Raw genomic sequence first — 12,371 nt, forward strand, 5'->3', positions numbered from 1 at the left:
TGATTTCTTCTGCCTTTAATATAACCAGATAATTGCTTAAACTGATATATATTACAATAAGTATCCTGATATATAATGTTTCACACTATAATCTGTAGTTTATTCGCTGATCAGTTGGAACCAGTGGAAAAACTAAGTAAAGTACTAAATTCTGGCTATCCACAACAACCAGCTTCTAGCTAACTAGTTAGCTAAATTAATTGTTCATTAATTATAGCTTAAAGTAAGTCCTGCAATCCTAAATTATTAAAAAAAGAACAATTTGAAAGTTATTGGTTGATCAGGTACAACAGGGCAGTTTAAACATATATATATATAGATATTTTTTTCTCAAACCTTGGCTATCTATCTAAGGTAGCTAATTCTAAAGTTAAGCTAACTGACTATAGTCACAGGCTGTATTTTATTAAGCACACAGCGTGTTTAATCTGTGTGTTTTGATTCAGTGACAAGTCTTTTTAACCAGCTATCAGAAACATCACAGTTTACATGGCGGTATGGGGGGCTACTAGCCCACCTTGCTCCACAAAACCAGCAAGCTGATTGGCTGTTTCTTCTGAAAGGCGGAACTTTATCTTGAACTGGCTCTGTGATTGGCGTTAAGAGATTTTCTATTCACATACAGCCAGTGGCCCATCTCCTCATTAATGATACAGCTGAGCTGAGCTAAATGATTCGGGGCTAAAGCCCCGGAAGCCCAGGCCAGGCGATGCCCCTGGTTTGTCAGTGTGTGACAGACTGTACTGTCGTAATGACGGGTAAAGTATGCCTGGTGTGTTTTAAAATGTGCAAAAGGCTTGTACTAATTCTCCTAATTAATCATGGCTGTGGTTAATTTTGGGCGTAACGTGAAATAATCAACCAATTGGTGTGCCACTTACTCATCATTCCCTTTAAGAGTCCCTTTAAGGTGAGCTCTGTCTTTGGTGGATTGCTATTTTAACGGTGCAGCTACCAACAGACACAAGCTATGGGTTTGTGCACTGCTGTGTCTGTGTGTGTGTAACAAGCAGGGGTGGATGCCTAGATAGCGATGAACGTCTGACTGTTGGCGTCTGTCTAGGTTGTATTCAGTCAGTGGAGCTCCTGTGTTTTCTGTTACCAAGATAAAACTCCAGAAATGTACCTGAACACACCTCATTTCCAGAACACCACGCCCATCAGTGTAGATATATTCAGAAGATCTGCTGCTGTTTAAACCAGGCAGGGGTGCAAATGTTGTGAAAAGCTATTTTCCAAATGTAACAACATCTGTGCTGTTGGATGCCACACGTAACCATACGGTTTTTCATCTCTTTAATATTAATTTACAATGAAGAAAATAAATAAAACAAAGAAATACACTAAAAAGCGTGAATGTGAAGGTTTGTCCAAACTTTTTACTGATACTGTACATGCACGACTCAGCTCAGCAGCTTCCAAACAGAGAAACTGACTGTACTGTAATGAAAGTCCTGTAGTGGCGATCAATATCAGCAGCTGATGAGACTGGATGAGGCTCGGAGCTGTACGCACTGCAGAGCAAATCAGACCCAGCTCATCAATAGAGCAGATCGGCTACAGAAAAAAGAGAAATCTGAGGATAAAATGTAAGAAAATGTATAAAAAGGAATGTGTAGGAGACGTAGAGGAGTCTGGAACAATCCACTAAGGTCTGCTTTTGTCAAATTTTCTTTCTTACCGTAGGAGAAACTCTCAGCACAGCGTTTATAAACCTGCATACAGCTACTGCACACAAGCCTTTCTTATCAACTAAGTCAAACCTATAAAAAGGTAAAGAGGTGAAATTAAATATTGGATATGCTGTCGATTTTTCCCACCTACAAAGAATAGAGAGGTCTGTAATTTTTATCATAGGTACACAAGAGGAAGATGGATGATCAAAAGCCATCAAACCAAACTGAGCTGCTTGAATTTTTGCACCAGGAGTAAAGCAGCATATAGTTATCCAAAAGCAGTGTGTAAGACTGGTGGAGGAGAACATGATGCCAAGATGCATGAAAAAAAACTGTGATTAAAAACCAACCAGGGTTATTATTCCACCAAATATTGATTATTTCTGAACTCTTAAAACTTTATGAATATGAACTTGTTTTCTTTGCATTATTTGAGGTCTGAAAGCTCTGCATCTTTTTTTTTTGTTATTTCAGACATTTCTCATTTTCTGTAAATAAATGCTCTAAATGAGAATATTTTTATGTGTAATTTGGGAGAAATGTTGTCTGTAGTTTATAGAATAAAACAACAATGTTCATTTTACTCAAACATAAACCTATACATATCAAGTGTATCACTACTGAATGGTTGTCCGGGTGCTCCCTCTTGTGGAGGTAGAAGAAAAATGTTATACTCAAAAGTTATTTTGAGATAATGAGAGAAATACTGAGATATACTGCAGATTTAAGGCTGTATTGTTGGGGAGAGAGCATGTTCTTTAAATAAAAACAATAAATGTTACTTTTAGATATTATCTACAAAGGTGTGAAAAGTATCTCCATTCATTACTCTGTAGGTAGAATATAGTATAGATACTAGGGTTTAATAAAATACTTCTGTAGAAGCTAAAGAAGAATCAACTCAAGCTTTTTCCTCTTTAAGTAAAAGTTTTGTAAAAGTACTGGTTTCAAAACTACTTAAAAGTATAAAAATAAAAGTAATGTAATTGGAAAAAATAAAGCCATTATGTACAAAAGCTTAGGCCACGCCCACAGAGTCCTATAATAATGCACTACCCCCCTCCCCAAAACACATTTTTCTAAAAGCCATAATGACTATAATGTTCTATTAAAAAGTTAATAGTGCTAAATTTGTGATGCACTAGGTTCCCTGTTTCAAGTGTGTGTCACCACTAGATGGTGGCAATGCTCCATATGAGATCTTTTAACACTATAAAACCTTATGTGTTCCTGCCATGGGGTTGATGCTGCAGTTGGTCTGCATGTTTAGGTTCAGCATCAGTAGGTGCTGAAAGAATGAGGTCAGCTGACTCTACCTGAATATACTGAATATAGACCAGGTTATTCTTCTATCAATGGATTAATTTTTCTTCATATTCCAAGAAGAACAATATCAGGATTGATGGAGCTGGAATAGTGAAAGAGTTCAGGGTTCAGGGAGCATGAGATCATCATTTATCATTTTCACACATGGATTGAGAGAGAGTTCACCACAGAGTCCAGATCTTAACCTCATTGAGAATCTTTGGGATAAAGTGCTGGATGGAGAAGAGCTGCTTTGTGCAGCGGTTGGTCAGACTCTACCATCATCAATGCTGCTGCTGCAAGATCTTGGTGAAATAAATCTTGTGACGTTGCAGAAGATTACTGAAACTATTTCACAGTGAATGCAAAAAATATATATATAAAAGCTTTACTAGAAGAGCTGGACAATATGACGATATTTAATCATATCATGATGAATTTCCTTATTCTTTGTATTGACAGTATAAAAAATATTGACTTTTTTAAAGCAGATTAAGGATGTCATCTTTAGTACAACACTGACCCAACTGTACATCTAATTACAGAGGGTATAACTTTTATTTTAAACAAAAAACACTGTACTGAGTATAGAGGAGCATTTGAATAGTGTTTTATATGAATCTGTTGTCACCACTATATATACACACATATATATATATATATAAAAACATTCGTATGGTGGCCAGGTCTTTGCACAGACCACTTACAATTTTCTATTTAAATACCAACACCAGTGTAACACATATTAAACCAGTAACTGAGTTGAAATAGGAATGTAATATATGTAATGCACTGTACCATACTGTTACTTTCAGATGAATATTAAGGCGCAATACTAAAATTCTCACAGTTTTTAATTGAGTTTAATCACTCACAATCAGTTGTAAAGAAATTTTCAGTTTGATTCACGTTTGATTTTTACGATCTGCTTAATAAATACTAAAATCTTCATTGCCATCACCGTAACTCTCTTATATACACAACAGCAACACATAAAACGCTAGAACACAAACTGAATACGCGAGTGCCTCAGGTGCTTCGTTATAAATGTGCATGTCTGAGCAAACAGCTGAACAATAAATCACATTATTATGAGTGCAAAGATGATGTGGAGGGTCTCTGGGGCAGGCCCTGAGGACGGGATTGCTGAGCATGCTGGGAACTGTAGTCCAGGTCGGATGGGTCCGGTCCGGGACTGCCTTCTTTGACGTCTCTGTCGAGCTGAATCGGACACTCAAAGTGCACACAGTGAAAAACCTGAGGAAAAAAAAAGAAAGAGGGAGAAAAAACTGGGTATACGATAATTCATTCAGGGTATAATATCGTTCACAGTATAAATTGTTTTTGGCGATATTACTGCGTATGATGCGATTTGGCACACCCCTACTGCTTAGCTGTATATTCATATATTTATATACTCATATTTATAACAACACGCAACTCTTCTGTTTCAGACAAAAAAAAAAAAAAACTCTTACCTCATTGGCTGTGTTGTGCGTACCCACAATGCGAATGAAGGAAGCAGGCTGTCGCTCAAAGCGTAACGTTTGCCATGACCTAAATAAAAAGGGTAAAATACAGAAATCAAGACAGCAATGATGTGGAATGGGTCCTCACAACAACTAAAATCACTTAGGGTAGAGATGTACTTGTACCTAGGTCGTGCAAATATGTTCATCAAAACAATAGCTGGCAAGAGATCAGCATCATTAAAAAGGCACACTTCCTATATAAAATCCTTTAATTTTCCCAAAAATCAACAGTGCAGCTTATATTTCAGTGCTCCTTATGTATAAATTCTACCAGTCAGGTATTAAGGAGCAGTAAGTAAAGCCACTCCGCTGAAGTACAGAGTTATACAGTAGTTTCAGTTTAGTTCTTCAGCACTAAGGCTTGGTGCAGCAGCATTAGCATTAGCTGCTAACTGCAGCACTAGCTCTTTTGCCGTAAAGAGGCGAGTATATCGGACTGTAGACATTCTGCATGTTTACTGCATTAAAACAAGCTACATGGGACAAAGAGCTAGCTGATAGCACCCTGCTAACCCGTGCTAAACTAATGGAAATCTAAGTTTACTGTAAGAAACGGAAGGGCTTTTTGCACTTTAAAGTCCAAGAATTCAATTTACGCACTATTCTATGATAATTATTTAAAGATTTTAACATTCCAAAATCAATGTGATGCCTAATTATTCACATGTTTGTGGACACTCCTTCTAATGAATACTGCCTTCCATGGACAGTAGAGACAGGTACTCCAACAAAAAGCACTGTAAAGCTACTCTTTTAATACTCTTGATGTCAGAAGATACACTGAATGAGCTGGTGTCCCAATACTTTTGTCCATATAGTGTATTTTGTATATGTTTGTAGGATAAATATGTGCAGTTCTTTTGCTGACTTGCCGCTGTATAAACAAATTAGCAGGTATTAGCAAAATATATGCCCCCTACCTGCAGGCGACTCGGGTGCGGTCCACCACTCGGACCCACTGCTGCTGGTTAGTGGACAGCTCCACATAGTAACTATAACTCCTCTCATCACAATCCCACAGCAGCAGCCTGCAAACAAAGATTCACACAGAAAAACAGACGTTCAGGGAACGGTTTTGTTCATTCATACGCCATATAAGGAGTTACCACTCGCTCTATCTCTCCCTCTCTTGCTCACTTGCACTTTCTCTCACTCACTTGTGCTGTCTCTCCCTCTCTTGTTCACTCAGGCTGTCTCTCGCTTACTTGCTTTGTCTCTCCCTCTCACTTTGTCTCTAACTCTCTTGCGCAGTCTCACACTCACCTACTCTCTCTCCCTCTCTCTCAGTCTCTCGCTCTCTCTCCCTTTCTTGCTCTAGCTCTCCCTCTCTCACTCACTCATGCTGTCTCTCGCTTATTTGCTCTGTCTGTCCATCTCACTCTCTCTACCTCTCTTATGCAGTCTCTCACTCACCTACTCGGTCTCTCACTCTCTCTTGCAGTCTCTCGCTCACTCGTTTCGTCTCTCACTCTCTTGCGCACTCGCTCTGTCTCTCTCTCTCTCTCTCAGTCTCTCTCTCCCTCTCTCTGGCTTACTCTTGCAGTCCCCACTAAAAGTATCATCTTTTTACAATCTCAGTACTACATTGTCTACATTTTCTGGTGCCCACCACTAACTTCAAACAGACAAAATAATCTTACCGCATGGAGTTGAGCATGTAAGGCTGAGCCAGCTGGATGACGACAGCCCCCGAGCCCAGCTGGTGGCAGGTGTAGCCCGAGTCCCAGTCATAGTGGTTGGTGTCCCCATTCAGCAGGGCATTGCGACAGCGGCTCACTCCTTCCACCACACTCGCGCATGCCTGTACTGTCGCAACGTTCTCACTGGGGACTGGAGCAACAAACGGAGACAGAAGTTGAGAGATTCTTGTGCATTTCTGTTAATTACTGAGATTACTGACAAATTTTTAATGACTTCAAAGTTCAACATTCGACTGGCTGTCTGTTAATTAAAGAAATGAAATGTGTTTTAATTTAATTCAGTTGTCTCCTTGGTATAACATTTATTAAATTTAGATTTCTATTCAGTGGTTATTACCATTTTATCCACAGTTCATTTGGCCTCACAAATTCAAAGATTTGTAAAAGTGCAGCAGGTATTATGTGGGTGGAGGCATGGTGTTGGTTATAATATCATGCTCAAGTTGTTACCACTACATGAAGGATTTTCTGTTTAAAAACAGGGCAAAGAGACAGTAGTAAAGATGCAGCCACCTTACCAAGAAGGCCACTCTCCAAGATGAAAGATCGCTGTGTGAACATGCACTCCAGAGCCACTAAATGAAAGACCTTGTTGACAGTGTTGTGCGTCCCAACCACACGGATAAACCTGCATTTTAAAGACATAAAAAGAAAATAAAAAGATATATTTTTCAGAGAACAGTGCGCAATTACTGCACCCAGTTTTTACCATAAACCCAATAACTTCTCTCCTGTATGATCTCACATGTGTCTCTACAGACCTTAGAACTATTGGTAACCTATGACTGAATCTCTATCAGTCATGGCTGAAGTTCTGCATGTTCTCTGACCTTGACTACTTGGAGTGTTCCCTTTGGTTGTTTTGTAATTAAGTATTAAGTAAGTTAGTTAAAAACTAGGCTGTTGTTAACTCTTGACTTAAAACACATTGAACATTTCTGAGTTTTAATACATTGAAAATTCTCCAGTTAACAAGTTAACAAGCTGCAGTTTTTTTTCTATATTGGTCTACTGGCACTAACCTGCAGACACGTGCTTGGAAATAGAGGTTCTGCCATGAGCGACACAGGAACTTGGAGTGATCCACCACACGCACCCAGTCCAGCTCATCCATAGAGACCTCGATGTAGTAGGAGTAGGATCTGAGGAGAACAGGAAAAGAGAAAAACAGATATTGCTCATCTGCTGCTGTATTCAGCGAATGGCTGTGTGTATTAAATATCTAATCTAGCACCACGTATGAAAAGATTTTATTGCAACAAAAGCAGATTTCTGGAGCATTAAGGCAAAACTCATTGGCTTCATTCACAGAGCAGGAAAATAATAAATTGGTAAGTTGGTTCAAACAACAAAATGCCATTTAAAAGAAAAATAGGAAAAAAAAAAGCATCTAGTCTGGCCCCTGACTTTGTTAAAAACTACATTTAAAACTACATTTTAAAGTTTTATGCACTGAATGCACAGTGTTGTGCTACTACTGCAGTAGAGAGTGCAATAACACTGTATAAAACAGATATCGGGTTTGTAAATGAAAAATAATTTGCATTAAAACTTAAATTACATTAAATAAAATGCCTGATCTGTTGTGGAAGTTTGATTTATTGAACTGATGGATATTGAATTGATTTTACCTGCTGTCTTTATCCCACAGCAGCATCCGAATATGGTTGACGATGGAGGGCTGGCCCAGGCGGATCTGGATGCCAGTGGCTCGGCCCTCCTCCTCTATGGGGTGTCTGGAGAAACCGTGGTCCAGGTCGTAGTTCTGAGTGTCTCCATCCAGCAGAGCAGACTTCAGCTCGCCCTTCACCACCACAGCTCCATGCTTCATAGTGGCAATGTTCTCCTCTGGGACTAAACATTAACAAGACGGGATTATTGTTAGTAAGACGTTATTATGCACAGTTATTACCCACTAAGAATTGAGACAATCCTTCCAAAAACCCGTAGGTGAGCGACCCTGCTGGGCTGTTGGACTTAATTTAAGTTCATTTTAGGGCCTTTTATGTCATCGAAGAAATGGGCAGGTGGTACAGCAATTATTTATTATTGCTTATTAATCCTTAATTGCTCTGTGATGGGGAGCTGAATGTAGATTTTATTTTTCTGCTTCACCTTAAATGGTTCAGCAGCCTCTGCTGTTTGTTGCAACATTTAAGGTTGAACGGAATATTTAGCTGGCAAGCAAGTTATAGAGACATATATCTTGAAATTTGTATTTAACATTAAACTATGGTTATACAACTAGTTGTTATCGTTATTTTATATTTTTATTAAATATAAATATTGCGGTCCTAAAATGTACTCCATCATGGTTCAATTAATCCGGACTTAGACTCAAATTGTGTGTCCTCTTTCTTATATTGTATGGACAAAAATGTAAAGCCTAAATGTCTGGATCAATCATTGTAGGTGTAAAATCAACAAACAACCGCCATGATGATACAGAGATACATCTTTTCAAATAACCTCAAATTATGCCTTCTCTACTTATTTAAATGCCACTCGATGTTATGCTCATTCAAACAAGCAAAAGTGTGTCTAGAGTGATAACAGAGTCTAGAGTGATAACAGAGAGAGTTTAGACTGACTGAGCATGCCGCGGTAGTTCAGGTCCATGTCTCTGCTCTCTGAGCGCGTCTGTATGGCGTCCAGAAGGTCATCTGGGCTGAGGAGGCCGGACGGACGAACCACGTTCAGCATCTCAGACAGGCTCATCAGGGGCAGCCGCACAGCTGACATCACTTCCTGTGAGGCTGTTCCGTCTCCATTGTGTCTGCACCAGCGGCAGAGTGCCTGAAAGATTTCCCTCTCGCTGGCAGCGAACGAGTCTCTCCTGACTACTGTTAGGAGCGCAGTCTGCGGAGGAAGAGAGAGAGAAAAATAAACTAGTATAGTATAGTAGGCCTAAAATGAATCTAAAAGAAAAGTTGACAGATCCTAAAATCTCAATTGTGTAGAGGCTAAATTACTGAATGAACTTTGAGCTGACGTATTTGTTAGCTAAAAAAAATAATTTTCAATGATGATAAATGATGGAAACACAAAAATTTCTAGACCAAATTTCCATGATTTTCCAAACGTTCTTTATCCAGGCCTGGAAATCGCTATTTTTAAATTCCATGACTTTTCCAGGTTTTTCATACCTGTATGAACCCTGCTACTTGTACTCCTACCAACAGCCAATCACATCATCGCTCACCTTTGAAAGGGAAAGGAAGCCGTCCGTTTCCAGCACCTCTACAGCGTGGCGGTCCATGTAGGCACAGCAGGCCTCAGCCAAATCCCTCAGACAGTACAGGCTGGCCACGTCAAATATCAAGCACACATTTCTGGTGTTTAGCAGCGTACGCAGGAAGTCACAGGTGGAGGACTCCAGGGGCTGGAGGCCGTAGCGGTGCGCCAAGCCTAGAAAGTCCAGCAGGGTTTCCTCTCGAGCGTCGCTCAGGCTGGCTCTGCCGGTGTAAAGATACCGCAGGAGCATGGAGAAAGCTTCTGCATGAGTCTCCTCCAAACGCACCTCAGCCTGAGGGTGAGACTCCCTCATCCCGCCATACAACAGAGCTCTGAAACAGAACAGCAAAGTATCTTATGTAGGGATGCAACAAAATGATCACTTTTGCCGAAGCCAAACAAAATGAATCGTTTGGCCAAATGCAGAACACTGAAAACAAACATTCTCATTCATTTTGACTTTTTTTTTAACCATTGTATTAATTAAATAGCCTAACTACAATTCTAAAACATCTGCTGAACACAGAGCAAAATTTGTTCCAGCAGGCAAACCAAAAAAGCACAATACATTTACCTCAGGAGTGCCATTCTAATCATACATTTATTTGTAGAAAATAATCGTAGTTAAAGTGATACTGTTGTTTTTGTTCTTAAAAAAGCATCACAAATAAACATGCTCATTGTTTTTGTTCCAACAAGATCCAAAAGTACGGTAGTGATTCATGGTGATACCATGAGAATGAGATTCCTCATGCCATCTGTTAAATAAATAAATTTTGTGAGAATAATTATCGCTTTTATGTATTTTTTGGTTATAATTTTAAAAAAGGTACCGGAAAAAGTACCGGTGGGAACCGGTATCGTACATTTTAAACAGTACCCAGCCCTAGCAAAGACAGAATGATAAATTTTAAGCACTAACTGCAACATTTAGATCTAGAATAAAAAAACTCCCGCCTTTTTTATATTACTATTACTAACTATTTACCTGAAGTATTGACAGCGAGCTGCCAGAATCACTCTGTGTGCAGGAAATCGCTTCTCCTCCACCACAAAGGTGACATCACTGTACTCTTCACCTGGCACTAATGCGCCCAACTGCTCGGAGAGTAGGTGCAGGTGGTCGATCTCAGCTGCGGAGCTCAGCGGTCGGAGAGGGTGGCTGTCACTCATGGCCACCAATTGGGATTGGGGTCACATCTGTAAAATAAGCATGATTCACCAACAGGCCACTTGTGCGTTCATTTTGAGTACTAAAACACTTTAGTATTTTAAGTACAGACTGAGTAAAACATTATCAATGTCATTTGCAGCTTGCACTTTCGCTCGGTTAATTATAAACTTGCCATTTTTATGACCCACTGCACTGCTATAGAATAGTTTTATCTCCTTGATCAATTTCTATTTTCTATGTGTACAAAAAAATTGCCCAAATGGCCCACCAAGTCAAATAAATTTGATAAATGAATGACCAGTGTTTTCAAAACAAAGCTCTACACTTTGTAGTGCTCTTCTCAATTTAATACACCCATATAGGAGCACTTTGTTTACTGCATATTTTAAAAACCTCATTTCGCCCTGTTCTCCAATGATCAGGACCTCACAGTATTCTCAGCACTGCAGTGATAAGCTGTGATTAGCATGGTGGTGGTGTAGCAGGTGTTATTGTGTGTTGTGCTGGTATTAGTGTATCAGATACAGCAGATAAAGTCAGAGACAGAAGCTCTGAATCTGTTGCAGCAGTTTGTGCTGGCCAGGGACACTGCCCACATACTATTATCAGTTCAACGGTGATACTGAGGTGTTTAATAACTCCAGCAGCACTGCTGTATCTGATCCACTCACTGTAACTTACCAGCACAACATACACAAACACCCCATACACCACCAGCTTGCCATTTTCACCCATTTTAGCTCAATAATGTGTGGTTAATGAGCTGGTTTGGTGGATGAAGTGTGTTGGGAGCAGATAAAAACACCAAATAGTACATTGCAGTAGACAAACAGGACCAGGGTTAAGAAAAATAACTAATCATAGACAAGCCTGTAACTGCTCGCAACTCATTCCTCGTATTTCCTATCCGTAAATAACGACTTAACCTAGTTAACCAGCTAGTTAATAAGCTTAATAAAGCTCACAGATAAAGATATGATGCTAAAACTGAAGCTGTTTTTTTTTTTGCCAAATAAGCTGATTTTATAAAAATGAAAACGAAACTTGCTATTTGCTTTCTATTGTAAGGACATGAGGACCATGCCCCTTCATTAAACTCACTGTTCTCTCAAGAATAGCATCTCTAACACCACAGAAAATGAACCTTTTCAATCGTAAATAAAATAAATCAACTTAAATTTAATGTTAAGCTGCGCAGTCACCAAGCTAACCAGTTAGCCTAGCCTAGCCTAGCTAAACACAACATTCCCAGAGCTAATGCTAATGCTAACGCCGCTAATATATAAACAGCTAAAATTTTCCTTACCCAAGAGAAGCCCAGGTCTCAGACCTGTTCGGACTGGTTCCCAGTTACAGTACGGCGCTCACAACAGCAGCACGGGGTTTATTAAAGCTTTATAAATCACTATATCACACATATTATCCCCAGACTCCGGAGCTAACAGCTAAAACATTCCTACTGTCTTACACAACACTGAACCCGGCCCGCAGAGAACAGCGCCTTTAGCGGCGAGGAGGAGAAGCGCGGGAAAACCTGAGGCGGACTTTGTAGTTCTATAATACTTACAGATTGTAGTCCTGTATCTGTTTTGCTGTATACTTTATTATCCTCTTATCATCCAGATCTTCAATACTCAGGACCCCACAGGAGAACAGCTATTATTATTATTTATTTATTTGGGTGGTGGGCTTTATTCTCAGCTCTGTAGTTATTAGCATTGATTAGCATAGTGGTGGTGTCTGAGGTGTT

General features: G+C 39.5%; 1 protein-coding gene across 1 annotated transcript; it reads right to left on the bottom strand.

Annotated features, from left to right (window-relative positions):
• Positions 1 to 3,817: 3,817 nt before the first annotated feature.
• On the bottom strand, positions 3,818 to 12,111 carry btbd9 (BTB (POZ) domain containing 9). The gene is made up of 11 exons (XM_007238503.4): positions 11,928 to 12,111; positions 10,436 to 10,647; positions 9,416 to 9,779; positions 8,805 to 9,072; positions 7,845 to 8,067; positions 7,236 to 7,355; positions 6,732 to 6,841; positions 6,154 to 6,343; positions 5,434 to 5,541; positions 4,460 to 4,538; positions 3,818 to 4,238 (listed from the first exon to the last, which is right to left on the bottom strand). The coding sequence occupies exons 2-11, from the start codon at positions 10,618 to 10,620 to the stop codon at positions 4,071 to 4,073; spliced, it is 1,815 nt and encodes a 604-aa protein (XP_007238565.3). The 5' UTR covers positions 10,621 to 10,647; positions 11,928 to 12,111; the 3' UTR covers positions 3,818 to 4,070.
• Between the last annotated feature and the right edge of the window lie 260 nt (positions 12,112 to 12,371).

The sequence above is a fragment of the Astyanax mexicanus genome, chromosome 7 (assembly GCF_023375975.1).
Source record: "Astyanax mexicanus isolate ESR-SI-001 chromosome 7, AstMex3_surface, whole genome shotgun sequence".
NCBI lineage: Eukaryota > Metazoa > Chordata > Actinopteri > Characiformes > Acestrorhamphidae > Astyanax > Astyanax mexicanus.

Excerpts from the sequence above, each read along its gene's own strand:
- btbd9 (XM_007238503.4), bottom strand. The coding sequence starts at position 10,620 with ATGAGTGACAGCCACCCTCTCCGACCGCTGAGCTCCGCAGCTGAGATC. Across the intron at positions 6,842-7,235 it reads TTCCAAGCACGTGTCTGCAG|GTTTATCCGTGTGGTTGGGA; the intron begins GTTAGTGCCAGT and ends TTTAAAATGCAG. Across the intron at positions 5,542-6,153 it reads TACATGCTCAACTCCATGCG|GCTGCTGCTGTGGGATTGTG; the intron begins GTAAGATTATTT and ends CTTTGTTTGCAG.